General features: G+C 47.3%; 12 protein-coding genes across 17 annotated transcripts; 6 read left to right on the forward strand and 6 right to left on the reverse strand.

Annotated features, from left to right (window-relative positions):
• Positions 1–173: 173 nt before the first annotated feature.
• On the forward strand, positions 174–2,389 carry TERG_06786 (IKS protein kinase; the record flags this gene model as incomplete). The annotated part of the gene is made up of 2 exons (XM_003232747.1): positions 174–238; positions 331–2,389. The coding sequence occupies 2 exons, from the start codon at positions 174–176 to the stop codon at positions 2,387–2,389; spliced, it is 2,124 nt and encodes a 707-aa protein (XP_003232795.1).
• Positions 2,390–2,978: 589 nt separating this feature from the next.
• Positions 2,979–4,907, reverse strand: TERG_06787 (uncharacterized protein; the record flags this gene model as incomplete). The annotated part of the gene is made up of 1 exon (XM_003232748.1): positions 2,979–4,907. The coding sequence occupies one exon, from the start codon at positions 4,905–4,907 to the stop codon at positions 2,979–2,981; it is 1,929 nt and encodes a 642-aa protein (XP_003232796.1).
• Positions 4,908–5,223: 316 nt separating this feature from the next.
• Positions 5,224–7,499, reverse strand: TERG_06788 (uncharacterized protein; the record flags this gene model as incomplete). The annotated part of the gene is made up of 6 exons (XM_003232749.2): positions 6,826–7,499; positions 6,663–6,770; positions 6,417–6,554; positions 6,116–6,353; positions 5,729–6,065; positions 5,224–5,648 (listed from the first exon to the last, which is right to left on the reverse strand). Exons 1-6 carry the CDS (start codon positions 6,993–6,995, stop codon positions 5,224–5,226), a joined length of 1,416 nt encoding a protein of 471 aa, XP_003232797.1. The 5' UTR covers positions 6,996–7,499.
• A 117-nt stretch (positions 7,500–7,616) lies between these two features.
• On the forward strand, positions 7,617–9,384 carry TERG_06789 (CDK-activating kinase assembly factor MAT1; the record flags this gene model as incomplete). Of its 3 annotated transcripts, XM_047750277.1 has the most annotated exons (4): positions 7,617–7,813; positions 7,880–8,092; positions 8,162–8,402; positions 8,469–9,384. In XM_047750277.1, the coding sequence occupies exons 2-4, from the start codon at positions 8,047–8,049 to the stop codon at positions 9,382–9,384; spliced, it is 1,203 nt and encodes a 400-aa protein (XP_047607040.1). In that variant the 5' UTR covers positions 7,617–7,813; positions 7,880–8,046. The 3 variants fall into 3 exon arrangements, with proteins under 3 accessions (XP_047607040.1, XP_003232799.1, XP_047607041.1); XM_003232751.2 differs by having other exon boundaries at positions 7,617–8,092; XM_047750278.1 differs by having other exon boundaries at positions 7,880–8,402.
• A 564-nt stretch (positions 9,385–9,948) lies between these two features.
• On the reverse strand, positions 9,949–10,890 carry TERG_06790 (uncharacterized protein; the record flags this gene model as incomplete). Of its 3 annotated transcripts, XM_047750279.1 has the most annotated exons (3): positions 9,949–10,194; positions 10,252–10,427; positions 10,512–10,890. In XM_047750279.1, 3 exons carry the CDS (start codon positions 10,888–10,890, stop codon positions 9,949–9,951), a joined length of 801 nt encoding a protein of 266 aa, XP_047607042.1. The 3 variants fall into 3 exon arrangements, with proteins under 3 accessions (XP_047607042.1, XP_003232800.2, XP_047607043.1); XM_003232752.2 differs by having other exon boundaries at positions 10,252–10,890; XM_047750280.1 differs by lacking the exon at positions 9,949–10,194 and having other exon boundaries at positions 10,207–10,427.
• Positions 10,891–12,905: 2,015 nt separating this feature from the next.
• On the forward strand, positions 12,906–14,063 carry TERG_06791 (uncharacterized protein; the record flags this gene model as incomplete). The annotated part of the gene is made up of 2 exons (XM_047748676.1): positions 12,906–12,928; positions 13,091–14,063. 2 exons carry the CDS (start codon positions 12,906–12,908, stop codon positions 14,061–14,063), a joined length of 996 nt encoding a protein of 331 aa, XP_047604663.1.
• Positions 14,064–14,384: 321 nt separating this feature from the next.
• On the reverse strand, positions 14,385–15,230 carry TERG_06792 (uncharacterized protein; the record flags this gene model as incomplete). Its single annotated transcript, XM_003232754.1, has 1 exon — positions 14,385–15,230. The coding sequence occupies one exon, from the start codon at positions 15,228–15,230 to the stop codon at positions 14,385–14,387; it is 846 nt and encodes a 281-aa protein (XP_003232802.1).
• Positions 15,231–16,162: 932 nt separating this feature from the next.
• TERG_06793 (uncharacterized protein) lies at positions 16,163–19,504 on the reverse strand (the record flags this gene model as incomplete). Of its 2 annotated transcripts, XM_003232756.2 has the most annotated exons (3): positions 19,190–19,504; positions 18,934–19,106; positions 18,431–18,862 (listed from the first exon to the last, which is right to left on the reverse strand). In XM_003232756.2, the coding sequence occupies exons 1-3, from the start codon at positions 19,356–19,358 to the stop codon at positions 18,431–18,433; spliced, it is 774 nt and encodes a 257-aa protein (XP_003232804.1). In that variant the 5' UTR covers positions 19,359–19,504. The 2 variants fall into 2 exon arrangements, with proteins under 2 accessions (XP_047607044.1, XP_003232804.1); XM_047750281.1 differs by having other exon boundaries at positions 16,163–18,862; positions 18,934–19,504.
• Positions 17,368–17,720, forward strand: TERG_08922 (uncharacterized protein; the record flags this gene model as incomplete). The annotated part of the gene is made up of 2 exons (XM_003232755.1): positions 17,368–17,461; positions 17,527–17,720. 2 exons carry the CDS (start codon positions 17,368–17,370, stop codon positions 17,718–17,720), a joined length of 288 nt encoding a protein of 95 aa, XP_003232803.1.
• Positions 19,505–20,239: 735 nt separating the features above from the next.
• Positions 20,240–21,137, forward strand: TERG_06794 (minor allergen Alt a 7; the record flags this gene model as incomplete). The annotated part of the gene is made up of 4 exons (XM_003232757.1): positions 20,240–20,269; positions 20,360–20,445; positions 20,546–20,942; positions 21,036–21,137. The coding sequence occupies 4 exons, from the start codon at positions 20,240–20,242 to the stop codon at positions 21,135–21,137; spliced, it is 615 nt and encodes a 204-aa protein (XP_003232805.1).
• A 638-nt stretch (positions 21,138–21,775) lies between these two features.
• TERG_06795 (nuclear protein localization protein 4) lies at positions 21,776–23,966 on the forward strand (the record flags this gene model as incomplete). Its single annotated transcript, XM_003232758.1, has 4 exons — positions 21,776–21,877; positions 21,970–22,100; positions 22,161–23,637; positions 23,718–23,966. The coding sequence occupies 4 exons, from the start codon at positions 21,776–21,778 to the stop codon at positions 23,964–23,966; spliced, it is 1,959 nt and encodes a 652-aa protein (XP_003232806.1).
• A 767-nt stretch (positions 23,967–24,733) lies between these two features.
• Positions 24,734–27,797, reverse strand: TERG_06796 (uncharacterized protein; the record flags this gene model as incomplete). Its single annotated transcript, XM_003232759.1, has 2 exons — positions 24,734–27,515; positions 27,598–27,797. The coding sequence occupies 2 exons, from the start codon at positions 27,795–27,797 to the stop codon at positions 24,734–24,736; spliced, it is 2,982 nt and encodes a 993-aa protein (XP_003232807.1).
• Positions 27,798–27,956: the final 159 nt, after the last annotated feature.

The raw sequence follows: 27,956 nt of genomic DNA on the forward strand, positions 1-27,956 counted from the left end.
GCTCAGTTATAACTGCGCAAGAGAAGCTGCTTTTGCCCATCTTCCGTAGCCTTCTTACGTTGACGAGCTCTCTCTCCGGCTGAGAGAGGCCCGGAGCAAGACCATCCAACTGCTATCTCGAACGACCGATCCATCGAAGATGCCTTGACGTAATTGCCAGAGCCTGCATAAGGATGGCCGACCACGACCCACGGAGCATGTCGATTGTTCCTTATAGCGGCGGAGGGGATGTCGTACTGTAAGTAGAGAGAGCGACGCTTGGTCGCATCGCTGTTTGACTAGTTAGTTAGTTGCGGATGAGAAGCTGACAGCTGGACTGCCTTGGAACAGCCGCCATGACGATGCGATTGTCGTGTTTGACCCAAATTCACAGCAGCTCGTCCTCAAGCCCGCGAACCAAGGCGTCGAGAACATCGGAGAGCGAACCGACTGCCCTTATTGTCATCGTCCGCTGCGTGATGGTAGCCCTGAGCACTCGCAGAAGCCGCATCGAGGGCCCACGCCCGCCACTGCAGCGCCGTCGAGGTTCGTGAACCCGGAATACTTTCGACTCCTTGAGAATACTATCCCCCCTTCGGCTGCAGACCAGACACCTTCTTCTCCTTCCTCTCCACGACGTCAGTTAGTACCACCTGGCCGCGAAGAAGGGACGCCAGCTTCGGCCAGCGAGCATGGCAGTGGTGGGTATGGTGAATCGCCTTCTACCACCCACGGGATCTCCTCGACTGCTTTCAGCCATGATTATTTCAAGAGATTCTTCGTCGAAGAGCGTGAACTCGGAAGAGGTGGGAAGGGCGTTGTGCTGCTGGTAAAGCATATACTGGATGGCGTGTCTCTGGGCCACTATGCCTGCAAGCGCGTCCCCGTTGGTGATGACCACGAATGGCTGAAGAAAGTGTTGATTGAAGTCCAACTGCTACAGCATCTCTCGCATCAGAATCTAGTTTCATACAGACATGTGTGGCTAGAAAACGCCAGGCTCAGTAATTTTGGGCCAAGTGTACCGTGTGCATTCATTCTACAGCAGTATTGCAACGCAGGAGACCTGCAAAAATATATCTGCGGCTCAATTCAGACGGCAACAGATACACCACAGCAGCTCAAGGCTCGACTACGGCGCAGATCTCGAGGCCAGCCAGAGCTACCTAGCGCTGCCAGTGGGCCAAGACGCCTCCAGTTGGAGGAAATATATTCGTTCTTCAAAGATATCACCTCGGGTCTCCGTTACTTACACGTCAATGGCTATATTCATCGTGACCTAAAGCCAAGTAACTGCCTCCTGCATGAAACCGGCCGTGAGCTACGAGTATTGGTCAGTGATTTCGGTGAAGTCCAGTTCGAAAACACCGTCCGCAACTCCACCGGTACTACAGGCACCATCTCCTTCTGCGCGCCCGAAGTGCTTCGAAGAGTATCACCCGGCGGTCCGTTTGGCAACTTCAGCTTCAAGTCAGACGTCTTCTCTCTTGGGATGATTCTGTATTTCCTTTGCTTTGGCCAGCTTCCCTATCGTAATGCAGATGTGGTTGATGAGGACAAAGAAGATCTTGATCTTCTTCGTGCTGAAATTAGTCGATGGGCAGGGTTCGATGCCGCAAGGCGGATGAGGCCTGACCTTCCTGACATGCTCTACTCTTTCTTAACTCGTCTCCTGGATGTGAACCCTGATATGAGACCGACGGCGGAAGATGTCTTGAGCGGTATCCAAACCGGTGGTTCCAGTGGCCGTTTTCATAGGACATCTCCTTCCCCTACTGACTTACAACCTACCGCCCGAGTACTTCCTGTAGATAGCCCGGCTACAGGATCACCGTCACGGCGGTCTCATAGTCCCGTGAAGAGAGCACCCCCAGCATTAGACCTTCCTTCCGCAATAGGCCGATCTGATGCACTTGTGGCCGGAAACTCAAACCAACCCATATCCAATGAATCAGAAGGTTCTGTTGGAGACCAGAGTGGCGACCATGCCGATAGAGAGTCTACCAATCTTCTTGTCCGATCTACTGCCACATCTCCTCGCATTGTGCGTGAATACCCTGAAGGCCGTAACCGGAGATTATACAACATTAGCAATCGTCTTCTCCTCCCTCCTCCAAACAGATTTCCTATCCTTGGCCACATTTTACGAAGCCGGCCTGTCATACCAATTCTAATGAATTTTACCCTCCTCACTATCAAAATAGTCTCACTTACCCAGCTGTGCGCTCCGCTCACGGTCAAGACGTGGATAGTATATCCACTGCTTTTTCTCGCAGTTCTAGACTTGAGTGTACCAAAAAGATGGCTTCATGTAGCTGCTTTTTTGATTCATGCTTTAGTTCTTGCCCTTGCACTTAAGACAGGTTCTCTCTGTGCACAAGGGTTCTACAATCTACACTCCCTGAGGTAGCTATGCGAATTACGAACCGAATGATTACGGTTGTACGACTGGCCTTTCGGATTGAGGAAGTATGAAGATTCAACCCATACCCCAATCAAAGGCAATGATAATGCCTTCTGACTATTATGATTGTTTAACGATATTGACATAACCAATAATATACCTACTTATACCTCCCAAGGATATATATGTACCCGAAACGACTGGTCTTCATAACTCCTACCTGACTTACATGATACTTAGATGTAGAGAGAGTAACGCAACGACAATCTCATTTAAGTCCCTTAAGGCCCCATAAGAAGCGAAGCCATCCAATAGGGACGAGAGAGAAGCCAGAGATCTCACAAAATTTATCTTGGAATTTATGCATGGCAGTCAGATGGTAGTTGATAAGGAGAATTCATCTCCATCTGCCTGTAGTCACCGCAAGAGCATCGAGATCCATATGAACCGATGTCTTGCAACAATTGAAAATTCCTTGCGCATTTTTACGTTATAGCCGCATGAACGGCGATAGGAACGATATGCCACTAATAAATAGGAAGGGTATGTGGTATATATGGTAATTTATTTTTATCTGTATTTGTTTCAAAACGACTTATTTAGCCCTTGCAGCCTTAAAACGGCTTACTCTCTTTGGCTTTTCTTGTTCACCTTGCGAGTGATCATCAGCATTCAAGGAAACAAGAGACTCAGTCGCATTCTCCTGAAGGAATCCTCCGCTCTGCTGGATTTTGTGATTTCGTAGTTTATAAAACTCTGCTGCCACCTCTCTCCTGTGGATAGCTTCGTCCAACTCATCCGGATCGGGGGGAACAGCGGAATCTCTATGCACGGTTCGCTCAACGAGGACATCAGCTAGTGGCTTAATACTCGCTTTCTTCCCATTCATGCCACCCTTGTTGTGCTCTTTCAAGGAAATGGTATCTGGATCAAGTATAGGGTGTGAGAAAGGCTGTGGGGTTGAAGGGATAGCCGGAAACAATGGAGGAGTAACGACTGGAGCTCTTGAATTTAGGGAAGAGCTGCTATTAGGAGGCTTTAAGGTGGATTGGATGACTGTAGCTGTGCCTACATGGGTAGAATTTTCGGCATTCCGAGAACTCTTGAAGCGAGAAACTTTCTTTGCTGATCCAGTATTCCTTTCCTTTATTATATTAGCAACCCCTGACCTTTCGACCACTTCTTCCTGAATAGGTGGAGGGAGAACTTCTGCTTTGGCATTTGTAGGTGCGGATGCCGGTTTGGGAGATGGCTCAGGAGCGATATCGAGTTCTTTTGCGAATGCAACTGTTTTCTTCTTCGCAGGACCTTTCTTCATTGCAGACGGGGCTTGGTCAACCTGAGTTCGAACATCTGACGGTAGGATGCTGGAATCAGGGCCAATATTTTGTAAGCTCTTAGCATTCAATTTTTTCTCAAGCTCGCGCATTCGCTTGATATAATCATCATCCAAAACCTTTCTCGTAGTTCGCCCATATTCATCTTCATCCTCGCTATCTTCTGCGTCAAGATCGTAATCTTCATCATCAATGGAAAACTCGCTTCCATCTTCATCAAGTTCTAGCTCCGCAACAATTGCGCCTACTTCCTCTAGTCCATATTGAAGCATCTCCCTGCGTAACGCAGCATCCTCCGGCGTATCTCCATCAACCTCAGCCATCGCTGACCATTCTTTCTCTCCAGCATCTGTGGATATTCCGTCTGGTTCCAAAGGTCCCATCCCCGACGTAGAGTCTGGAGCAGCTACAGGTAATGAAGAAGTGGTACCATCCTTTCCTCGGGCAGAAGTATCAGGAACCTGAGATTTAACTTCCACTGGAGATTGTGTTTTAACATCAGATTCAGGAGCCCGAATAAATTTGTTCCCACTGGTATCAGGTACAGGTGATTCTTCAGCTTTATTTGTGGAAGAAGCTAGTGAAACGGAGGAGTCGTTCACCTCGGTTGTTGTTTTCTCTTTGTTCAGCTTTCCATCACGTACTTCCAACCCGGCTTTCTTCAGAGCATTAAGTAGTTCGTTTGTCTCCTTTCCTGGCATTGTAGTTGAGCTTGAAATGACATTTCCATCTTCGTCCAACCTTTCCACAATATCCGTAATGGGCATGCCTTCCTCATTTAGTCCATCATCAGGTTGTTCCATCACAAGAGCATTCAATTTATCCTCCAAGGAGGTGGCACGCCTCTCTAGAGTCTTTATATTCTCCAGAACATAGTCAATCCTCCGGTCAATCGCACGGGCGACTTGTTGGGGTGATCTTGATACGATGGGTCCAGAGGAGCCTTCTCCTAGCAGAGCTCGCACCTCTTTCTCAGTGACTTGAGACCCTTCAAGATTTCGTCCTAACTCAAGAATATGTTCGCGAGAACTGTTTTCTGGCAATGACAAGATTTCTTCCTTCAAACCGTCATACTCCGCATTCCAAATTTTCCAATGATAGATTGAGGTTTGAAGATTTGTTATTTGCTTTTCTAGCTCCAGTCGCTTTTCTTCGAGGCTCAGTAGGGGCTCATTTGAGTCAGCCATACTGAAATATAATGGTTAAAAACAACGAATATAAGAGCATAAAGTTGACAGGTAGTGAAGTCCAAAGCGAAAACAAATAAATTGAGGTTCAAGTTGAAATCGAACGTGCATAAAATTAAATCACGTGTATGAAACGCTTAATCTTTAAATTGTTAACATTTAATCATTACGTCGGCAATTTCTTTATGACTAATCCAACATTATCTAATAAAATGATACAATAAGCATGTGACAGCACTTTAAGCTATATAGCCAGAACTTTAAAACGAAAGTTTGCTGCACGGAGAGAAAAACGATGATTCAAAAGTTATGTTGATCATGCCCATTTACCCAAGACTCCCATCAAAACCATACCACTGATGAGAGCCAGTAGACCGGTCATCATTCGGCCAATACTAGCATCTTTGAGATCTCCATGAAGCCAGTCGTGAGTCCACATATCAACGATAGCAGCCCACGCAAGGATACCAGCAGAGAATGCGTCGAGGGTCCCTATGGCAACGATAGTACTTTTATCATTGCCATTGAATGAGTGAAGGACGCCTAGACCAATGGCCATACCCAGAGGTGTGATCACGGCAAAGATAGAGGACATGACAAGTTTGGTAGATATGTTCGTGTTAGCTAGATCAGCGATTCGGGAGCCCAGAGCCAAACCCTCGAACATCTGATGAAAGATAATCACAATGAATAGAGGAGTGTATCCTGAATCACCTGAGACTACTAGTGTGACACCAAGGACTAAAGGCTGTCAGTTCGTTGCCATTTTATTTCTTTATAGGAATTATTTTATTATATTAGGGGGATGTGGTTTGACTCACTGACTGAGTGGAAAACGATGCCTGCTTCCATGAGAAAAACGCTAATCTTATCGTCCGGGAAACTGCTATGGCTATGACTGTGACCCAGGTTTGCAATTGCTGAATCTAACCCAGTTTTTGCTCCTGATACTGGGCCAGTGTGGCTAGAAGTCGCGGAAGGTTCCATGTCGTCTCCCTGAGGATGCTTCTTACCGCGTGAAAAGGCTATCCTATTTCCGAAATATTCGATCAAGAAGGTTATGAATAGGCCAGCCATGAAGATGGATGTCGCGGTGGCTTCATATTGAAGAGTGCCAAGGCATTTGTTGCCAAACATGAGCTCCGCGTGCGTCAGGAGCTAGATGCAGTTAGATGTAGTTCCTAGCTTTGTTGAAAGGGTATACCGACATGGATAAAAGCAGTTGCAATCATGATACCTGTGCCAAGCTGTTTGATTATTGTGAACACAAAGATATTCATGGTCGATGCGAAAAATCGCTGCATCAAAACCGGACCGAACACAGCGATTGCGCTTGTCACTAAAATAGCAAATAGGGAGCCGATACGGTAAGGGATATTGTAATCTCGATCAACACGATCACAAGACATAGTAGGTTCCTCAGATCCATTTTCTGGGATACAGTGCCTGACGGTTGTAAGCAGGTGACTTTTTTTTTTTTTTTTTTCTTATAGGTATCCCAAGACTTACTCTACTCCTGCGTGGAAATGACAGTTGAGGCCTTCATGTCCACTCTTTCCATTGTTATGTTCTTCATGGCCATGGTCATCACCTGAAGACCCTTCAGGGAGTACCTGAACCTCGTCCCCGTCGGGTCCCACACAATATCTAGGCAGTCCAGCAGTCAGAATTGATCCTATAATAGGGAGAATAGGGGTAACAGTGTATAAAAATGAAAAAAAAAAAAAAAAAAAAGTGTTTTGGGTGTCTAAATACTTTTGTGAGCCATGGTTATGGCAATCAGTGAATCGGGAAGGAGGAGGGCCTGTAGCTGTAGCTGTACCAGATACAAGCACCTCTGCACCATATCCATCAAGACAGAATCTGGAGTACATGTCAGCCAAAATCCCGGGATGAACCCTAGTTTATGATCACCCACGTTTGAGGGCCGTGATTATGACATTTGGTTATTTCAGTTGTCTGTGCGGCGGCGGCGGCAGCAGCAGCAGTAATGCTTGGATGGACAGTCACAGGGCCAGAGTGTCTTTGTCCCAAGACGACGACAGAGCATTGCGTGAGATATAGGCAAAGCAGAGCGAAGCGAGCCATCTTTTCCAAGGACAAAATCCACAAGCTTAGAAAAGGTATAATTAAATGCTGTCTGTGGGAATGAAGGGGAAGAAAGAGTGAGATTTCTTATATGTAGCGTCCTGCGCTGCATACTTGAAAGGATTGGAGCAACAGGAGAGCGTTCACCCCCAAGGTTACAGCCAACTCCTGGGGTGGAAAAAAAAAAAAAATTCATAGTAGAAAAGAGAGTAGTCTCCACAGAGCAGCTATCTACATGCACGAATAGCACGTATACGGACTATTCCTTCTTTCCCTCCGCCCCGTAGAGTGTGTGTGCGGAGGGCTGCATATTGTCGTCGAGGACGCTGCCTTTGATGGGAACGACGTTTTCGTCCCGAGGCAAGATCCACGAAGGCGCAAAGTAACAAAATAATGGGCGCCCTTTGATCGCGCTCAGAGCTCTCTCTCTCTCTCTCCGTTCGAAATGTCTCGTTCGCCATTTGCTCACGAGCCAAGCGCAACCTTGTGGGAAAACCCGACTCCATTGCCTGAGCTTGGCGGGTGGATGATGGCTGGACCCGAGACCAGCACGGAGTAACTCGCCTGGGATGTTTGAGGTTTGGCAGACGCGATACGCTGCCCGCAGCAGGACAAGGCAGCTGGGCGGGAGATGCCACCGGGCCGCCGCAGCATCGCAGTCGAAGCTCTTGACGGCACCGATTGAGCGCCGTCGAGCGTTGGTGGCTGCAAAGACGCCCATGCCCATGCCCTGCCCTGCCGTGATGTCAGCACCTGCGAGGATGAAGTCAGCGATCTGATCGTTGAACAAGCATCGCTGGGGGGGAAGCTCGGGCCAGGTAAAAAGTCCCAAGGGTTCCCATGTCATTATCACGTGATACGAGGCTTGGAAGGTCGTTCGTTAGTTACGAGCTCCCTGGAAACGAAACCTGAAGCAAGCGACGCCAGCACTCTCCTCTGTGCTGCTCGGGCGCTGCAATCAGCGAACTTCTCGATGCTACCAGGCCCTGCTACCTGCCTCTCTGTCTCCTGAAGGGCCCAGCGTTCTTGCTTGCGCGCCACGTCAATTACCATGCCAGCCCGAGCAAACGGCTCCCTTCAGCGGGGAGACGATGACGGTACGTATACCTTGTGCAGCTCTAATCACCGCATCTCAGGTAGCTAATGCCTGCACGGATATCCGATAGAAGTATGCCCCGTCTGCAAGTCGTCCAGATACCTCAATCCGGACATGCGATTTCTCATCAACCCAGAATGCTACCATAAAATGTGCGAGTCATGCGTCGATCGCATATTTTCTTCCGGCCCTGCGCCTTGCCCAGTTGCCGGCTGCCGAAAAACCCTGCGGAAAAATAAATTCCGGAAGCAAACCTTTGGGGACCTTGCGGTTGAGAGGGAAGTCGATATTAGAAAACGGGTAATGGGCATGTGTGTCACTCCACGTCCCTCCAGGAAGTCTCCCATCAACCTTGGTAACCGCTGACATTTTCGCAGCTTGAACCGACGAGAAGAAGAATTCGATAACAAACGTGCGTGGGATGACTTTCTTGAACAACGAGAGGAGATCATAGCCAATCTCGTAAATGACATCGACGTTGCCAAAACGGAAGCCCAACTCGCTCAGTACTCCGCAGAAAACTCTGCCTCTATTCGTCATAACAAGGACCTTGCCAGACAGGAGAATGAGTCTTTTGAGTTTCATCAGTCCGCGGAGCAGGAGGAGCTTCGTCGGCGACGTGAAGCCGCCAGGTTGGACTACGAGAACGAGAGGAAGGCCAAAATTGCCAGTCGCGAAGATGTAATCTCCCGCCTCGCATCTGGAGATGCCGAGGAGGCCAAAGCAGTTGCCCGTGAGTCTGAACGAGCCCATCAGCTGAAGAAATCTTCCGCCAGACGCAGCGAGGAAGAGAGATTGAAACGAAAGCAAGCTGCCTTACGAGCTGCAGAGAGCGCGAACAAAGGCCCATTGGCTGCCGGGGCAGGCAATGCTGCAGCCGCCGGTGGAGGGTTGATCAAGGGCCTAAGGAAGATCAAGACTCCTGAACCAGAGAAGCCGTATGATCCGTTTGCCGGTGCTGCAGCACTAAACAGCCGTGACTATTATGAACTCCGTGATCACTACCCGTCAACATATCTTGACCCGCTACGTGAAGATACGAGGGTTCTGGCTGGTGGATATGATTTACGGGAGTATTATGAAAGGACGCTCCTGGAGGCCTTTGCAGGCCTTGCTTGTTTTGTCAGTGAGGAGATACCTGGAAGAGACAAATCAGTCGCAGCACCGGCGTCGAGAGGTACACCACCAGCACAGAAAATACCGGCAAAGCTTTCTACGCCGTCCTCATTGCCTGCCAAACGACGGGCACAGGGATTGGAAACCATCTCAAAGAATAGTGATGATGTGTTCTAGCTTGTCATATCTTCCTTATTTGTCTAGCTATAACGTGACCAAACGGGAAGCAGCAAGATGAATCCTGTCTAATGGCATGCCACACACACAACCTTGGGAGCTATTTTAAATCGCCTGGCTGAAATAGAACTATATTGGGGCAATGGCATGAGCCTATACGAAGCTCAAAAATTGCCTACTGACCAGGAGTACAGTAACCTTCAAGGTACTGCTGATTACTAAACAGGGTCACAGGCAGGTTCACAAGCGGGCTCCATCAGTAAAGCCCTACACTCCTGCAGCCCCAGTCAAAATGGTTTTTGCCCCAGTTACAATGAATGTGTCCAACGAACGCCTCTATAGGCGAATGTTCTTCGGCCCAGGCAATTATGTACTTATTCAAAATTTAAGGAGTACGGCGTCGCCTTAGGTGTTGCATATCGTGCAGGGGAGATTGCAAATGCAAGCAAGCTATATACTGGACTCACGAATACTATCCCACTGGACAGACCACTCTGCTTTGAAAAGTGAGAGACCCTAGAAATGGTTTCGCCCGGGCCTTCAAATGGTGAACTACCGTAGACATTAGACATCTTTCTGTAATCCACGCCGTACCCATTTTCTAATCGGAGGTAATGTGGACAGGTCTTCCTCGCTAGCAGAAGACTGATACTCTTCCTTTTCTACTCCAACACTGATATTCGCAAGAACTTGAGATAGGGGAGGCATGGAGATGTCGTGCTTAGTGCTGGATATGTGATAGATTTTGCCGGCTGTCCGGCCTATCCGTGATGCTTCCAAGCTTCTTCTCAGCTCTTCTACTTCATGATCCTGTCGAATGGATTAGCTATTATATTGTAATGGAATGGGGATACCAAACAGACATACATCGACTAGGGTTAATACGGTGTAGTCCACATGTGCTTCACCTACAGAACCGCTGGTAGGATCGACCGATTCCCCTGGGTTTGCCGTACTTGTGAACGGGTCTGTAGCCTCCAGAACGTCAGTTCCGTCCTGGAAACGACATGTCTTTTCGTGTGTGACTTCCTGGTCACGTATATCTGTAACACCGCTAGTTAGCATTTGTGCTTGCGTGTCTGGACACCTTTTGTCCTTTCCAATAGGTTGAAAGAGGGTATGCATACTGAGATCTTCGTTGCTTAATTCCTCTCCTCCTACTCCCCGGGTGGATTTGGCTGCTTCCAAAACCTGAACTCTACCAGAGAGTGCAAGATTTTCACGGTTTAGTTGTCGGATACTCTGGTTCAGACTTTCCCTTTCGATCTCTAAACGTTGTAGACGTGATTGAAGGTCAAACACCATGTCAAGCGGCCTATCAGGCTCCCTATGATGAGTATTATCTATGGTGGCGCCTTGGCTAAACCGAGTAGACGAAATCCCCGTAGAGACAGTCAATGTTATGTCCGCGCCTACTGGCTGAAAGTCAGTTATTGAAGTACTAGAGTAGTGAGATCGAGAGAACCGAGCAGTCCTTGGTAAGGAGCGCCGCAGTTTATCACTCATATAGAAGGTATCTGCAGCGGTACCAGGCGCGCCAGATGGTAAGAGGCTCGTTTCGGGGTTCCCCAGCACAGTTCTAGTGTCATCATAATGCTTCGAATCCAAATTCGAAGAGACATCAGTTGAGGGCAAAGAGTCTTGATCGCTGTTCGATTTATTTCGACGGAATCGCGTTGGTTGCTTTTCAAGGCTACCGGAAGTCGGGCTCTTGGGGCCCGTATGGTTTCCAGTAAGAGTATCAGCAAAATTTGTAACGGTTTCAGAAATATCTCTAGTAAAATTCTCTCCTATAGCGCGGTTTTGCTGGATGTCTCTGGACCGTTTCCATGGGTGAAGATTTTCCTTCTGTGAGCTGGCAAGGCTAGCACAGCGTGTCTGAACTTCTTTGTTAAGAGCGTCCCTTGTCTTCAATCCATTACTGGAAAGATCCCGTAATGGAGCTCTTTGTCTGGGTATAGATCTCAGGCCTTGTTTAGATGGTTTATCGCCCGCAGACTTTAAAGATGTAGTATCACCCTCAAACAGCTGAATTGGCGCCTGATATGCAGTCTTTGAGCTATTATAGTAGTGATCCCAGCCATTTCGGAACACGTTAGGTACATTGAAAGACTGAGTTGAAGTCCTTTGGCAGTGTGTTTCATCATTACTGTGGTCTTCTGAAAGGGCAGGTGGTAATGGAAGGCTTGGAGTAGATGCTAGCACCCTTTTTGAGCCGTAAGCTATCGGTGGGAAAATGCCGGTTGAAGTGTGTATGACGGAGCTCGTCCCATCATCATACAGCATATCAGAGTGTATAGGCGATGAATGAAAATTGGGATGAAAGCATCTACCTGCTCTTGGGGTATGGCTTATTCCATTGATACGTTTTGCATTTGTGCCGAATCTACTAGAACCACTCCGTCTTGATGGGGACTTTGGAATAACCTTGTTGGTCTTCGTTGTATCATGGAGTCGAGCTCGGTCATTGAGACTTGGTGGCCTTTTTATGTTGGGTTTTATGGAACTGTCCGTTATGGAACTGTCCGATAGTTGTGGAAATGGACGTTGTCTCAAGGTAGGTTTATCCCAGAGTTTCCGTAATTCAGCAGTTATGTTAAGTTCGGAAGTGGGTTGCGATGGATAGAGAGGATAGGGTTTCTTGTCACCTAGGCCGCGCAGCAAGGTGTCTTGAAGAAGCGCCGCTTTGGGGTCTTCTGGGTCCTTAGTGTTAACATGAGGCTTGATATGGTGAGCAGTGATTGAATGCCCTTCGGACGGTGACTTGGATATAGAGCCTTGTGTTCGTTTTTTTGGAATATCATTGGGTAGGCTGCGAAAGGGTTTGGGTCGTATTGGCGTAAGTAAGGACGAGATATCAATTGCATAGTCCTTTTCAAAGCCATCCGCGATTTTCTGTCCTGTCGATGCACTGCTCTCATCTGCGTCCAGCCCTATTTCAGTCAACTCGTTGTCCAGGGATCGCCAGTCCGAACTCCCACCGGTCGATACTGTAAGCTCATTCTGAGTCTTCCGTATTGATCGAGCCATGGTTCACTATCGAAATCAAAACTCCTTGGGGCGCTTGACCGAAAAGGTTGACCAAATTATCAACGTTGAATGTTTGTTGACAAACGCGTTCTCCAAGTTTGATCCGTTATGAAACGCGTCTAAGTAACTAATAAACGCGCGCCTAGTGACGTCAGATTGCAGTCACGTGGATAACCATGATAGGGGTTAGGACTTTCCACTACATGCGGCTAATAGTAAAGCGTACTTCGCACAGGGTGCATATCCAAAGCCACTTGGTCCCGAACCGGTGGGCGAAGAGTCTGCATAGTCATTGTTTCGGAAGTAGAGCATTTATTACCGACAATAAGATACCATGAGGCCAGAATATCGGTGTATAACTGCTATGACTGATAAGTTAACCGGGCAGCAAGTTAAGTTGACTAGTTGACTAACATTAAGTAGTATCAGAAAGGAGGATGATGATATTGAAGATCTATCGAATGTGCTAAAGCAAGGTGTAGCGAGATAAGATGACTAATACAAAAACCGACAAGTAGTAAGTTAACTCAAGTGGTACAACTACTAAGAGACTAACTAGTAATCGGCCTACAAAAGAGCTTCTCTCGACTTCAACCCCTCAGCAATCCGCAAAGCATCCAAGTATCCAAGGATTATCTGTTAAAACTTCAGAATTGGAAATGATGGCGTGGGAAAGATTATTTGCGTGTATAGGGATTTTGACAACCGTCTGTATCGTCCTGAATCTCCTTTCTGTGGCTTACAAGTTCCTGCGCCCTTCAAAGCTGCACAAGTACCTACATCATGGCAAACAAACATACGCCTTCGTTACCGGAGCCACCGATGGAGTTGGTCGTTCCATGGCTTACGAGCTAGCAAAAAGTGGTTTCAACCTCATCCTCCACGGTCGAAATAGCGAGAAACTGCAGGCTATAACCGAGGACCTACAAACTCAATACCCAGCCATCGAGACCCGCAAACTCGTCTGTGATGCATCAAAAGATTTGCTGGACTCATCTACCCTGTATAATCTACATAAGGTGCTGAAAGACGTCCACATTTCGATTCTAATTAACAATGTCGGTGGGATGGGCTGCCTACCGCCTTCTTGTCTATATCAGGCCTACGAGTCATATACTGGGGAGCAGATCGACACTGTAATCAACGTTAATCTCCGGTTTATGGTACAACTCACGCGCATCCTTATACCATTACTGGACCACTCTACTTCTAAGACGGCTGCAAGCAACAAACGGCTGCCTTCGCTGATCCTGAACATGGGGTCTGTTGGGGCTCATGGATCCCCTTATATCAGTGTATATGCTGGAACCAAAGCATTTGTTGCTTCTTTTTCTAACTCATTAAGCATGGAAATGAAAATTGATGGGAAAGATATCAACGTCCAGGCCTTAATAATTGGTGAGACAAGGAGCGCCACTCACATTGTTAAGGATGGAATGATGGTCCCTCATTCTAACTCACTTGCCCGGTCTGCGTTGAAAATGGTTGGCTCAGATAGGGAGACGTTTGTTTCAGGCTGTTTCCCTCACTGGATGGCGAAAGTATTTGTTCAGGTTATGCCGGTATATGTTTCGAATATGCTCTTTGCTGATGCTATAAAGAAACTTAAAGCAGCCCACGAGAAACGAGTGGCCTCCCTTGCCGACTAAATATCTTTATTTTCGTCTGTGCACACTCCACCTAATCTTACACCATTTCTCTTCTGTGGACTCTGATATTACATCTCACACTCTTATTGCAAAGTCTACCTGTAGCTAAAATTGATGAACCACATTCAGTATTCTCAGAAACTGATAAGATTGGGTAATAGAACAGATATTTAATTTAATCAATATCGAAGGGAAGTATATACGGCAATCGTAGCCACGGAGATAATCTTACAACCAAGAATTCAGGTTCAATAGTGGATGTTCAGCAGGAAACGAATGGATTAAAAAGACTGTGAAATAAAGAACAACCCCACGTCAATACTAGCTAGCAACCACACCAGTCATGACCATCATTTGGATGGCTCTCCTGCGGTCAACCTCTCTTTTCAACATTAACAGGCAGGTTCCAACAATAACAGCTTCGTCAATGTCGAGGTGGGCGTCCTGCTCCAGGACCAACTCTCCGCCGCACCCGGCTCTATGCTTTGAACTCCCTTGCGGAATCGTTTCTTTAGTTCGAAGAAGTTGCGCAACTCTCTTGCGCGATCCATCTCCTTCACATTCAATCTTCTCAAGGACTAGCAGCTTGCTTCTACCACCCCCATCATAGCCTAGTCGAACATATCTCCATTCAAACTTTGAGCCGTCTGGCATTTCAAAATCGGTACTTTGAGAGATAAACTTCCCAGCCACGGTGATGTCTTTGTTTGTATCAGGACTGTCCCCATTAAATGGTGTTGGATATAGCTGACGGAGGACAGGATGGCGACCAGGCCCAAAGAAGTAGGTGGTGCTGAGTAAATTGCCGAGTTTTGGGGATGATAGAACTGCATCTCCTGAGCAGCGCTTGTCCCTGGTTGACACATAGGCTAATGATCCATCTTGGTTGTGGATTGCGATCTCTAACTCCGATGACGGGGTTGGGAAACGAATCACGCCAATTCCGCGAGAGTTAATATAGAGCGATCGTCCGGGAGTAAAAGCTTGATTTATACCCCGAGGGAGTGTGATCGTTGTGGACTCTAAATATGTAGGTGGTGCCTCGCCTTCCACATCTGTATCAGATGCAGCGGAGGATTTGAGAATTTCTACTTCCTTCTCAGATAGTTGGTTGACTTCAGTTTGAAGGTCTGCCGACTCCCTCGAGTCCATAGCATAAGCAGTCATAATGACAAGCGCTAAAGTCTTTCCGTTGTATGGTATTTGTGGAAGATGTATCCGCAGTAATAAGGGGGTTCAGTGCATCGTGAGTTGGGAAGATACCCCAGACGCACAGCATGGCACATTACGCCATTTTATATCCCAGGTGAAGAGTCCCTCGATTGAGACTAAAGAGAAAATATGGATATTCATCGTATCCAGAAGGCGGCTGTGTGAGGCTGTGAATGAGGCTCGGATACGAGCAACTCCCCGATTAGGCGGTGACTTGTTACTTGATTAACGACCAAACTATGTAAACTAAATTAACTTAGTTAAAGTTGTGAGCCACAAAATTTAACCTTAACCATTTTCATGTTAGTTAACGAGTTAAGCTGTCTAATTGACTCAGTTCAGTTGAGACGAATATATGCTCGCCAAACATATGTGGTCATCAGAACACGGTGAGAAGAAGAATTGATTTACAGCCGTAAATGAAAACGGTTAAAAATTAATAACTAACTAACTAGCATACCCGTTTATCGCCAACGTCTTCGGTAAGGTATTAACATCACAACCACGACCAAGCCTCGATGTGTTTCGTGGGACAAGCTACCATCGCACTGGCATACTTCCGAAATAACTCCTGCTGAATCCGATCATCTCAGGTAACAAAGCGATAATTCCTTCCAGGAAACACCTCTTCACACTCGGGATTGGATTTACGACAGAGTAGCGCATTCTCACAAGGCTTTACCTCATCCGAGAGGTCACCGACTCCAATCATTTGTAACGATGGGAATCCTTGTGGTCCAAATGCCCATCTAACGAGTTCATCGAAATTAAGAAAGTAATCGTCATTCGTTGCATCATCCCCGTCATCCCGCGAGTTTTCTCTTCTCTTTGGATTTTCAACTGCTTTCAGACCATTAATAACGCCTAATTGCTCGGATGCCCCTGTTTGCAAAAAAAAGTGCTTGGATGCCCCTGCTCCACACTACCTAACTATATAGAGGAAAGCTCGTGTATTTGGGTAATATATACTGTTTTATATATATATCCCAAGGCATAGAGCCACACGTAGAGTTGCTAGAATGTCCTCCTTTCCTAACTACAGAGTATATATCTTAAGTATAACTAGCAGAAGACACAGTCTCCCTAACCTCCCTAACCTCCTAAGTCCCCTAATATCTAGCTTAAAATAAGGACTTAACTTAGGATATTAGGGGGTTAGGGAGGTTAGGGAGACTATGTCTTCTACTAGTTATACTTAAGATATATACTCTGTAGTTAGGAAAGGAGGGCATTCTAGCAACTTTATATGTGGCTCTGTGGCTAGGGGATACACATAGAAAACATGGTGTGTGTATCTCTAAAAGTTACAAAATAAAACAAGGGCATCCGAGTACTTTTTTTTTTTCGCAAACAGGGGCATCCGAGAAATTAGGCGCTTTTAAATGAATGGGTATCATAGATGTGGCATCCATATGCTCCATGGGAACGAATAACCAGGGTCTCTAGTGATAATTGTCTCGTGGGCAGGTACCCACCATCACCTAGTATTTCAAGTGGAATTATGTTGCGACGATCCCATCTGGTACGCCATGTTAGTATCAAGCAAAAAATATTATTCAGGAGTAATAGTGACTAATAGTTCACCTAAAGCTCCTCAGTTTACCCTCCTGGCATCTGATTAGAATGGACAGGACTCTCCGTCTGAGTTCCATGTAACGAACGACTTTGGAAAACCGTGCTTCGGGTTCTGGGTCAATCCACCTTTTCTTGTCTTCCAGCTCCGCACTAGTGAGCCCAGTGGTGCTCTCATATTCTAAAGCTTTCAGCGGGATTGTGAGCTCGTTGAGGCGTTTGGACACTTCAGACAAGTATTTAAGATCAAGACGATCCTCAACCCTAAAGAGAACACCCGAGATAAGCTCAGGAGGTACCTAGTTTTGTTAACATTTTGATGTTTATGGGATTGTTTGTCGGGTAGAAGGAAATTTAAGCTGAGAGAACTTAAGTACTCGGGGGTTCAAAGGAAACTTCGCTGCACAACTGGGTCACGCCAGTGCCGGTCCCTAGTGACGCTGCTTCAGGTTCAAACCATTATTGTGGCCGTTAGTATGGTGTCTATTGTAATCTTATTGTGCTGAAGTTTGGCATCACCATGGATAACTTCATTTTCCTGAATCCAGCACTGAATAGCAACTGCACTAATCTGTACGCCGAGGAGAGCTATTGTGTTCTACCAGTCGGGGATAGTATGTTTTCTTGATGCCTTGGGATTTTTTTACCGACTAGTTGAACCAACCATGCTTGATTGCAGTTAATACATATTCTGGGAAGCCCGGATATGTGTCTACCCCAACTGGATCTGAGCCAACGACCACTGGGATTCGATTTGAAGATCGACCTGATGCGACTGAAAAGCCGTACCCTAGACCACCCCCAGGCCCACCTATTGCTGAGGGCACTCGGGATGACTGCAACTACTATTTTGATGGCGCTGAGTTTCAGTAAAATGTCACAAATACCTATTGGAACAGTAACTGCCAAATTCCTCCGCAGGTTTATAGAGTGGATCCCGAGTCTTTCGAGAGCTAGAATGCAAGGCTGGGTAATATTAATCGGCCAGAATGTTCTTTCCAACCAGGCTTCCGGTATTGCGGTCGGTACTACGCATTAGGTGACGATTCAGATGAAGAGGAGCCCACGCCAACCACGCCTACAACAACACCTGATGGCCCATCTTCGACCTCTGCTACGCCCACGACGCCCATGACATCCTCTAAACCATCTCCTGGCGCTCCGACGATGACAGGCCAACCGTCGGCTTGCATAAGTGGCACACTGTCACCAACGGCGAGAGTTGTACTGTGATCCCGAAGAAATTCGGCATTACCTTAGAACAGTTCCTAGCTTGGAACCCCACGGTCAAGTCAGATTGTACGGAGAACCTTTGGGCTGGATATGCATACTGTGTAGGAGTCAAAACTACGGGACCTAGCTAAACTATTGAGTACCTGTATTAGCTAGGTGGCCAGGTACGGAAATCCTTTGTACCACAGGAGACGTAACTTAGACAGAGCGATGATTACAGTTCTTCGTAATCAACTTGAAGTGTATAATTACTGCCGGATATAATGAATTCCCAGTTTAGTTGCCATTAATGTACGTATCTTCCATCTATGGCCTTCAAACCATCAAAAGTCCTTAGGCCAGGCTGCAAGTTAATTACCGGCAACACCCCGGACTTGGACCCAACGATCTCGCCCAACAAGTAGCGTACTCAGCACTGCGGCGCTGCCCATCGCTGAGGCAGATACTGGAATCCAACCAAGAACGTGTCCAGGAATGCAGATGTCACAGACAGTAATAATAAGGTCCTTGATCAAGTCTTGGTAGATGATGATAAACTCAGTGCTGCTGACTGTCTGCTTTTCGACGGATGGTGCCTTTTCTAAGCCATCTGCATTATTCTTTGCATTGGGATCTTTTTCCTTCTTCTGGATTGCTGATGAAGTTTTTGGAGTCTGGCGTAGCTGGGTCAGCTGCCACAGGGTGCTCAGGAGTGAGAAGACCAGGGCATATAGCCAGAACTTGTTGCTCTCAAGCAAAGCTCTATCACCCCATGACGTTCTTTGAACGCCCAGCGCATCAAACTATGGGGACCATCAGCTACAAATGGAAACCATGTGCTGGTTTTAAGCTACAGCTTTCAGGTGCAACCTACGATTGTTACGCCTTCCAGCAACAGGTAAACACCGAGAAGACTCCATTTGCTGAAATCGAGGGTTGATGCAATTGATCCTCGCCGGTGAGCCGGGGCACTGTCATTCAAGGTATATGCTGCCCATGCATTCTCAAAGTAATCGATAAACTTGAAAAACCGAAAATAGCGGCGACCTAGACCCATGGTTAAAACAGAAAGTGAATTGCTCTCCCACCGAGTGCACCCATGTTGAATTTATGCACATGTCGGTACATACTCAGTGCAAACTGGCCACCTGCCCTGGACCAAGGCGAAGGAGAGGCCCCGGAAAACGACTCGAGGATGACACAGGAGAACTGCAAGAGCCGTAGGGTGTTTTCTATGCCGGGTGCGGAATTGATATACCGGGAGAACTGGGCCATCCAGGGCTGGGGGGTCGTCACCATGGCAGGTTCAAGCTGTCCGACAGGTCCAATGGCCTGTCTACTCTGTCTGGACGCGCGCAATTGACCAACAAGCAGAGAGCAAATAGCGGGAGCAGCTCAACTCCTCCCAACAACAGAACGGAATCAAACACCCCCTTTTTTCCCCTCCCGGGGCATCCTGGGGAAACTCGACGGTCGACGGGGGAGGTTTCAGCCCGTCGGTGCCATCACATGACCTGGTGAGCCGATTACTAAGACTTGGTCATGATTATTCGATCATTTTCAAAGTGATTTATTGCTTTTTCCTTGTGAATGGATCGGCTGCAAGCAAGAACTGCGAGAGTAGATATGTATGTATGTACACAGCTCTCCAGAGCTGCGGGCAGCATCAAGCAGTGTGGGTGGATAAGGTCCCGGGAGGACACCAGCAATGCAAGGCCACAGCGGGGTCCAGTCACACTCACTCGGTAGCTAGTGAGTTAGCTGCCAAAGTGATGGATTTCCAATCTGTTAATAATAAGATGCGAGTAAGTTGGCAGCGCTGGAGCTCCCTGCCCCATAGCTTAGGTGCTATTTTGCCTCCCTTTGTAAGGTTTCCGTAAGCTGTTCTGGGCCCGAGAGGAACCTGCTGGCTATCCCGGTACGTCATTGCTGCGACTTCCGGGCGTGTTTGTTTTTAATAGTGATTTTATTAGCAGCAGCGCAGGTTAGGAGCCGTAACAGGTTTGTGTGGCCGGCTATATAAGAGCTGCCCCTCCCCCGCCGTGACTACGGGTTTCTAACTACCAGCATCGCCATCCACAACACCAACGCACCAAAGCAGCTGTCGCATTCTCTGCTCTGCCCTCGTCGAGCTCCTTCAATTCCACACTCCAGCTTATTCCAGTCGGTTTCTGCACACCATGGCTTGTCCAAAGATCGCAATTGTTTATGTATGTGTTCCCTTTCGGTCTCCCGAAGCGCCTCTTCCACGGACTTTTGCATGCGCTTGGTTCCAATGCTAACAAGGACCTCCCGACTAGTACTCGATGTACGGCCACATCAAGACGCTGGCTGAAGCCGAGAAGAAGGGAATCGAGGCTGCGGGCGGCACCGCCGACATTTACCAGTAATTTTAGCCCCTCCCCTCCCGTTTTCCACCCCGTCGCATCTGCGCATTGCTTTGGGGCCTGGTCCCAACCCCACGAACTAACGCTTCATGAATCTAGAATTGCCGAGACGCTCCCGGAAGAAGTTCTGGCCAAAATGCATGCTCCAGCAAAGTCAAAACACCCAGTTGCTGAGCCCAGGGATCTGCTCGCGTACGATGCTATCCTGTTCGGCATCCCAACCCGTTATGGAAACTTCCCTGCGCAGTGGAAGGCATTCTGGGACAAGACCGGCGGTATCTGGGCCAAGGGCGAGTTCTATGGCAAGTATGTAGGCGTGTTCGTCTCTACCGGTACTCCCGGAGGCGGCCAGGAATCGACTGCCATCGCCTCTATGAGCACTCTCGTCCATCACGGAATGATCTTTGTCCCATTGGGCTACAAGAACACTTTCCCAATGCTGGCAAACGTTTCGGAGGTTCGTGGTGGTAGCCCATGGGGTGCTGGAACCTTTGCTGTAAGTCATCACCTTTTTGACACCTTTTGGCAATCGAAAGCTCTTTGTTTCAATGATCCACCCCACGGTTGCTAACATTCATCAATTTTCTAGGGAGCCGATGGTTCTCGTCAACCCACTGCTCTCGAGCTTGAGCTTGCTCAGGCACAGGGTAAGGGATTTTACGAGACCGTCTCAAAGGTCAAGTTTGCATAGACACTTTCAGTCATCTATGGGTCAGGGGGAACTTTGCTTGTATTCCCCGTAAAGTGAGAAATATATGCAATATTCATTACCCTTAGCTTCTGCTTAATGATTCATGTGAATTCTCTTCAAGTTCAACCAATCCGTTCACTTAAAAAGATAGTCTCAAGAGAGTGCTGGTGTTCAAAGCATCCGGGTATATGTATTTCTGTCATGGTATCCACCTCAGATCTGTGGGTGCATAGTCTTCTCCAAGTGAGAGCATAATGATAATAATAATAATAATGGCACTATGACTCTGGCTGAAAGCTGGGGAAGGATGGTGAATTCTTCGTATCAATTTGAAAACAGGCCAGATAGTAACCTTTAAAGCGGCGCTAGTTTCCTTGAGCTCATCAACCAAGATAGCACCCAGAGTGACGCCGCTTTTAAGCACTGCTTCTGCTATGACGAACTTTGAGCTTCTGCCTTCTTCCAGCAGCATCAAAAAACACTTCAACGGCTAAAGAAAAGTCCACGGCCAAAGAAGCATTTTCACCATTTCATTTTCACCATAAAACCCCCTAGACTTGCTCCGACTTGCTCCCGTGGCTATTTAGTTCTCTCCTAGTACAGCAAATGATACAGTTTGAACCCTTCTCGCTCCAGACATGGCTTCCCCGCGGCCAATAATTCTAAGATTTGAGAGCCGGAACGGCCAGTTTCGATTGACGGTTAGCCCGACTGAACAATTTACGGCTCTACTGCCAAAGGTATGTATATCTTGCTTTAGATGCCTCCCAATTTTACCCTTGGTGCTCTTTTAGGCAGTAAGATTTTAACCATGCCATGCCGTATTTACTAGATCCTTGAGAACCTACCTAAAGATACCGATCCAACCACAGTCTCTCTTTCGAACAAACCAATAGGCACCGGTGGCCAGGAGAGAAATCTTACAACGTTAAAGGGGATTTCCATACAGAGGGTTGGGCTATCGTGAGTGGCTGTTCAGTATAAAGTTGGTGATCCCAGTGATGACTGACCCGAAAACCGCAGACACGGTGACAAGCTGTTCGTTGGCTATGAGGAGCAAAAATCCACAGCAAATGGCTCCCTAAATGGACAGACAGGAGCTACAAAAAAGCAAGAGTCATCACACCGTCTTGATGGCGGTGCCGTACCTGAACGGGATGATTCGTCATCAACAAAACGACCAACCTCTCCCACAGCCATAATAAAGAATCCCTGGGAAATTGTGAGGCAATCGGATTTGGATAACCGATTGGACAAAAAAGATGGGAAGATTCCACGCTCCCTTGATCAAAAGATGTGTCGACATGGTCCCAAGGGAATGTGTGACTATTGCATGCCGTTGGAACCGTATGCCCCAGAGTACCTGGCTGAAAAGAAGATAAAACATCTTTCATTCAACTCATACCTTCGGAAAATCAACTCGTCTACCAACAAGCCAGAGCTGAAGAGCTCCTACATGCCTCCCCTTTCAGAGCCGTTTTATAGAGTGAGGAAGGATTGTCCATCTGGACACCCAGCTTGGCCTGAAGGTATATGTACTAAATGCCAGCCAAGTGCCATCACTTTACAACCACAACAATTCAGGATGGTTGATCATGTCGAATTTTCCTCGCCTGACCTTATCAATTCACTCCTAGACTTTTGGCGAAAGACAGGATCTCAGAGAATTGGCTTCCTTTACGGAACATATGAAGAATACACGGAAGTCCCGCTTGGTATAAAAGCCGTGGTACAAGCTATATATGAACCACCGCAAGTGGATGAAGTGGATGGTGTAACCCTTCACGAATGGAATAACGAAAAGGACGTTGACCATGTAGCCAAACTCTGTGGAATGGAAAAGATAGGCGTGATTTTCACCGATCTCATCGATGCTGGTGCCGGAGATGGAACTGTCGTCTGCAAACGACATATCGATTCTTACTATCTCTCCTCATTAGAGGTTGTCTTTGCATCCCAGCTTCAGGCACGGAACCCCAAACCATGCAAGTGGAGTGAAACCGGCCAATTCGGCTCAAATTTTGTTACCTGTGTCCTGAGCGGAGATGAGAACGGTGCAATTTCTGTGTGTGCCTATCAGGCTTCCAACTCTGCTGTTGAAATGGTGCGGGCAGATATAATCGAGCCATCCGCTGACCCATCCGTAATGTTGGTTCAACAAGAAGACGAGCTTAACAATGCAAACATCACACGCTATATTCCAGAGGTTTTCTACCGGAGAATAAATGAATACAAAGTCAGTGTTCAGGAGAATGCCAAACCGAGTTTTCCGGTTGAATACCTCTTTGTCACTCTCACACACGGATTCCCTACCACGCCAACCACGGTCTTCACAGACACGTCTTTCCCGATTGAAAACCGAGAGTTCATTGGTGAAAGCCAAGATCTAAGACGTGTTGCGAGTAAATTGACCGACAGCAGTGATCCTAACACAATCATCAAAGCTGTTTCCAACTTTCATCTCCTTACCTTCTTGCATGGAATGGGTATCCTCAACGAGGTGAGTAAGAATATAAACCATCCCCCAATAACTACATCATTTTCTCGGACTAAGACAGTATTCTTTCTCACTCGAAACAGGATGAGGAGGCTCTTCTTTGCACTGTGGCTACGAAACATGATCCCGCCGATGGCATACAATTGCTCAATACAGCTGGCTGGGCCACGCTCGTGACAATACTTCAGGAGAGCGGTGAGACGCCCCCAAAACGATCATGGCCCTTTAAGCGTCAATCCCCAATTTCTTCCTCATTCCACAACTCTTCACATAACTCCAACTCGGATGGTGAACAACTTGCTAAAAGGTTCCGAGGGGCTAGCCTAGAATGACGGCTGTCATCCTCCCACGTTAGACCGTCCTGTATACCTTCGCCCGAGCTCGAAATCAACCGATCTCCCATCCGTTTCATTGTTAAAACATGTCTTCCTTTACCAGACGTTGATGGACTGAAACTCAACCATGGCATTCCTCTTGTACTCCCGCTGATTGATATCCTTCTTCTTGGCACATCTTTACAATGTTACTTCATATAGCATGCCATGATACCTACCCCGTCTGTTTATCCGCGATTTGTCGAGTTCGCCGCCGTATTCCGAGAAACCGCCCCTCAACTTTGAGCTGGAGTTGCTAGCTGCGTAATTAAACGAAGGAATACTATTTGGCCCATAATGCTGTGTGGCCGGTAGATACTCTTGAAATACAGTGGTGGAGATGGCCTTTTACCTGAACCATTGGTGGTATTTTGGATATGAGGCTGGACAACTCACTAGCAATAAAATAGCTATCAGGAAACCAAGTGAATGGTTTATTCTATGCTGACAGTAATAATAACCAGTAAAACTCAACGAGTATTGAAGAAGTAGACAGCCCTGATCATTAGAGCGTCGTAAACGGAAGTACATTCTGTCAAGAAAAGTTGAATTAATACAAAGGAGAAATGACAACCGAATGGCAATGCTAAACTAATTTTCCACACAACGCCAGCCACAACACTCACTTACAGCCCCCCCCTTGCGCGGAAATTTAATTGGTATAATACTATGTAAGAAATAGAATAAAGGAAAGATTGGGGATGGGAAGAAATGAAAATGATAAATCACCGATATGCATTGGCTGCTGACCCCTGCAAGCTCGGTCGAGGCTGACCACCAGAAGTCATAGTAGGTGTGCTAAACCTGACGCCGTCTCTACTCGAATTGCTCACGTCTCTGATTTTCAGGTCGATGGACGTAACTCGTCGTTGGCTGCCTGGTTTAGTGACCGGGAACGTCCTGGGACCCAAGACACCGTATTTCTCTTCCTGATCCTTTTCGCTTTTTACCATTCTTCGGGCCTGGGAGGCAGTAAACATGGCATTTTCATTTGGGGGGCTATTTGATGAAACGCTTGGGCTACGGTGACGAGGCCGATCGGTAGATCCGGTGGATCCAGAACCAGCATTGGAGATGCGTCGCATGGCAGAGCCGATTTTAACAGCATCCATCTTATCGATTTTGATAGGTTCGGCTTCAGAGGCAGAGGGATGGCTGTCCGTTTCATGATCGAGAGACCTCCGATTTAGAGTGCTGCTATTGCTGATCTGGCGTAGAGGAGTGGGTTGTTCCGTATCCGATAAAGAAAGTCTGGCTAAGCTAGGAGGCGCGGGTGCTGGACCGGGGGAGCCCTCATTGGCTTTCTTAGACAAAAAACCAGTCTGGAATCTCGAGTTTTTAGAATACATACTAGGTAAAGATGGTGGAGTTGGTATTGGAGAGGATTCCCTCGAGCCAGACCGTAGAGGAATAGAAGAGCCCATGGTTGGAACCGGGAGAGACGAGGGTGAGCCCGACGATGGCAATGGGGATGGAGCAGCTTTTTGCGGAGTTTTCGAGAATTCTGCAAGAGGACCGTCTGCGGTGTCATCTTTCCATCTGACATTTCTCTTTCCAGGCTTGCTTGCTTTCTTTGGCGTAAAGTATACACTCTTTCTGAGTCCAGGTCCTTTTCTCCTCCGGGGAGATCCCTTCATTGGCGTCTGGTTAGCAGGGGGAGTTATGGTGACAGGAGGAACAAGGGATTTCGAGAGTGAGGCCCGTCCAACCAGGCTCACTCTCTTTCGTCTCTTCGGAGTTCCGGCCTTAGTAGGCGGGAATGCTTCTGCTTTAATAGGACTGCTTCCGTTTGGCTTAACAACATTAGATGTGCTAGCACAACATGATTCTAAAAGTTTTCCAAGAATTTTCCTCCCTGTTTCAATGGCTTCGTCTTCCGAAAGCTGCATTATATGTTCGATGGCTGATATGGTTTCAAAGTTCGCTTCAAGGAGCCGTTGAGCAATCTCAAATTCACTGGTCTTGTCCTGATCTGACACAGCACTCAAAGCCTCAGATTGAGCATTAGATTTCAATAATTGAGCTTCTCGTTTGAGGTTTTCGATATCGGTATGATCACACGTTTCCAACTCGCGGAGTTGTTTTATACCCACTTCCAGCGCAGAATCCAAGGCTCGCTCCCAAGAAGATTTTCCAATTTTCTGATGGTAATGCTGGCGGCTACCTTCCAATTCAAAAAGTACTCCTTGAGCAGATTTGCGAATTGCCTGGAGGTTAGACAGGGTATTATCCTGCCCACGAGCGGCGCACACGTTGTCAAACGCAGCGATCCATGCAGAGAGCATTGACATCCGTCGACTGACTTGTTTGAGTCGCACCATACAATCAATTTTCTCCTGTCTCTCGGGTGAGGCATGCTCGTACGCACTGCGAAGACGTGCAAACGATTCACGTAGCACGGATTCTTTCTTTTCGTTCTGCTTCTTGAATTTAGCGAAGGCGACGGACTCGTAGTCCTTTTGCTGTTGTTTTAGTTCATTGATAAGGGCCATTTGCTCATCGATCTTAACAAGGAAGTCCTTGATGTGTCGGTTAACATTGTAAACGTTTCTTGTAACCTTCGTTTGGATATTCTTGGCCCGGTTGGCATAGCGCAGTGTGTTCTGAGTCTCATCGAAATGGTGGCTCGAAGGGCTAACACAGACGATCATGACCGTCTTACAGTTGCCCCCGAGAGAGAACTTCAGCAATCTAGTCAATTTCGAATTGCGGTATGGAACATGGTTGCGCTTCCGGGGATCACATAGGGCGTTGATGCAGCTGCCCAGAGCGAGGAGAGATTTGTTGATATTTGCGCCCTCGACTAGTCTTTCACCGCGGTTCTTAGTAGCGCTTGCTCGCTCACTTCCAGCCAAATCGATAATGCTCAGGGTTGCCATCGTATGAGGTTCATTGAGGTCTGAATTACGGTCCTTCTGCGCCACGTTTATCTGGAGCACAGCATGGGATCGAGAGGATGTTTCATTAGCCTCGGTAGGAGACATTGTTCGGTACTCGTTTCCTCTCATGATCATATCCATCACCTCTTGTACATTCTGAGGACGATGAGTCGATAATCCAGATACGGATACACTCTGGTTGGCATCTTCTCGGAGCATAAGTCCCTGTTTACTTCCGCCGGGAAGAAGCAGGTCCCGAATCGTTTCGTTGTATATTTCCAGATAGCTCAATGACAGCTCGGTGACTTTCTCTTCCGACCGTTCTGCAATCTTTTCAAACAGTTCTTGCATCGTCAAGAAGATTATTCCAGGCTGCTGTGGAGTTCCTGTGATTGTATGTGTTTTTCCACACCCTGTGGCTCCATAAGCAAAGACTGTAGCATTGTATCCTTCCAGCACACTATCGAGTAGATGTTTTGTAGACGCCTCATACACGTCTCCCTGACTGGTATTCTCATCAAAGACACGGTCAAACATAAATGTCTGATCTTTGCCGCGTTTGGCCCTGTTCGGAATGACTGATCTGGAAAACCGTTGTAAGGGGTTATCTTCAGGGGGGTCGAATACTCTATATAATAGAGGGAAAAGGGTGTTAGCAATGCAACCTACAAGTATGCTAATGGGGGCAGGTAAACCAAATATTTGCTTACAGGCACTTATCGTCCACCACTTTGACAATAGATCGTAGACCCTTTTGTTGTAGCTTCGGGGCTGAATTGCCAGCCAGGGACCCGTCGCCCATGAAAACCATGCCATCGTCGCATTTAGATACCTGTGCGGCCTCTCGAATAGTAAATGGCCGCACTCGAACGGTCACTTGGATTGAAGACGCGCCGCCCGAGGCCGCCATTATGTCTCTGGGAGATATCGCCTGAGGAGGGTACTGCTGCTGATGGGTGCAGATTGATTAAGGAGTAAACAAATATATTTCGCGCACAGCTTCGAGTGTCGGCCAATATAGGCGTAAGAAAATAAACCCTTCTGGATAGCTGGAGAAGACGTAGAAAAT

Source organism: Trichophyton rubrum (assembly GCF_000151425.1).
Source record: "Trichophyton rubrum CBS 118892 genomic scaffold supercont2.8, whole genome shotgun sequence".
Taxonomy (NCBI): Eukaryota; Fungi; Ascomycota; class Eurotiomycetes; order Onygenales; family Arthrodermataceae; genus Trichophyton; species Trichophyton rubrum.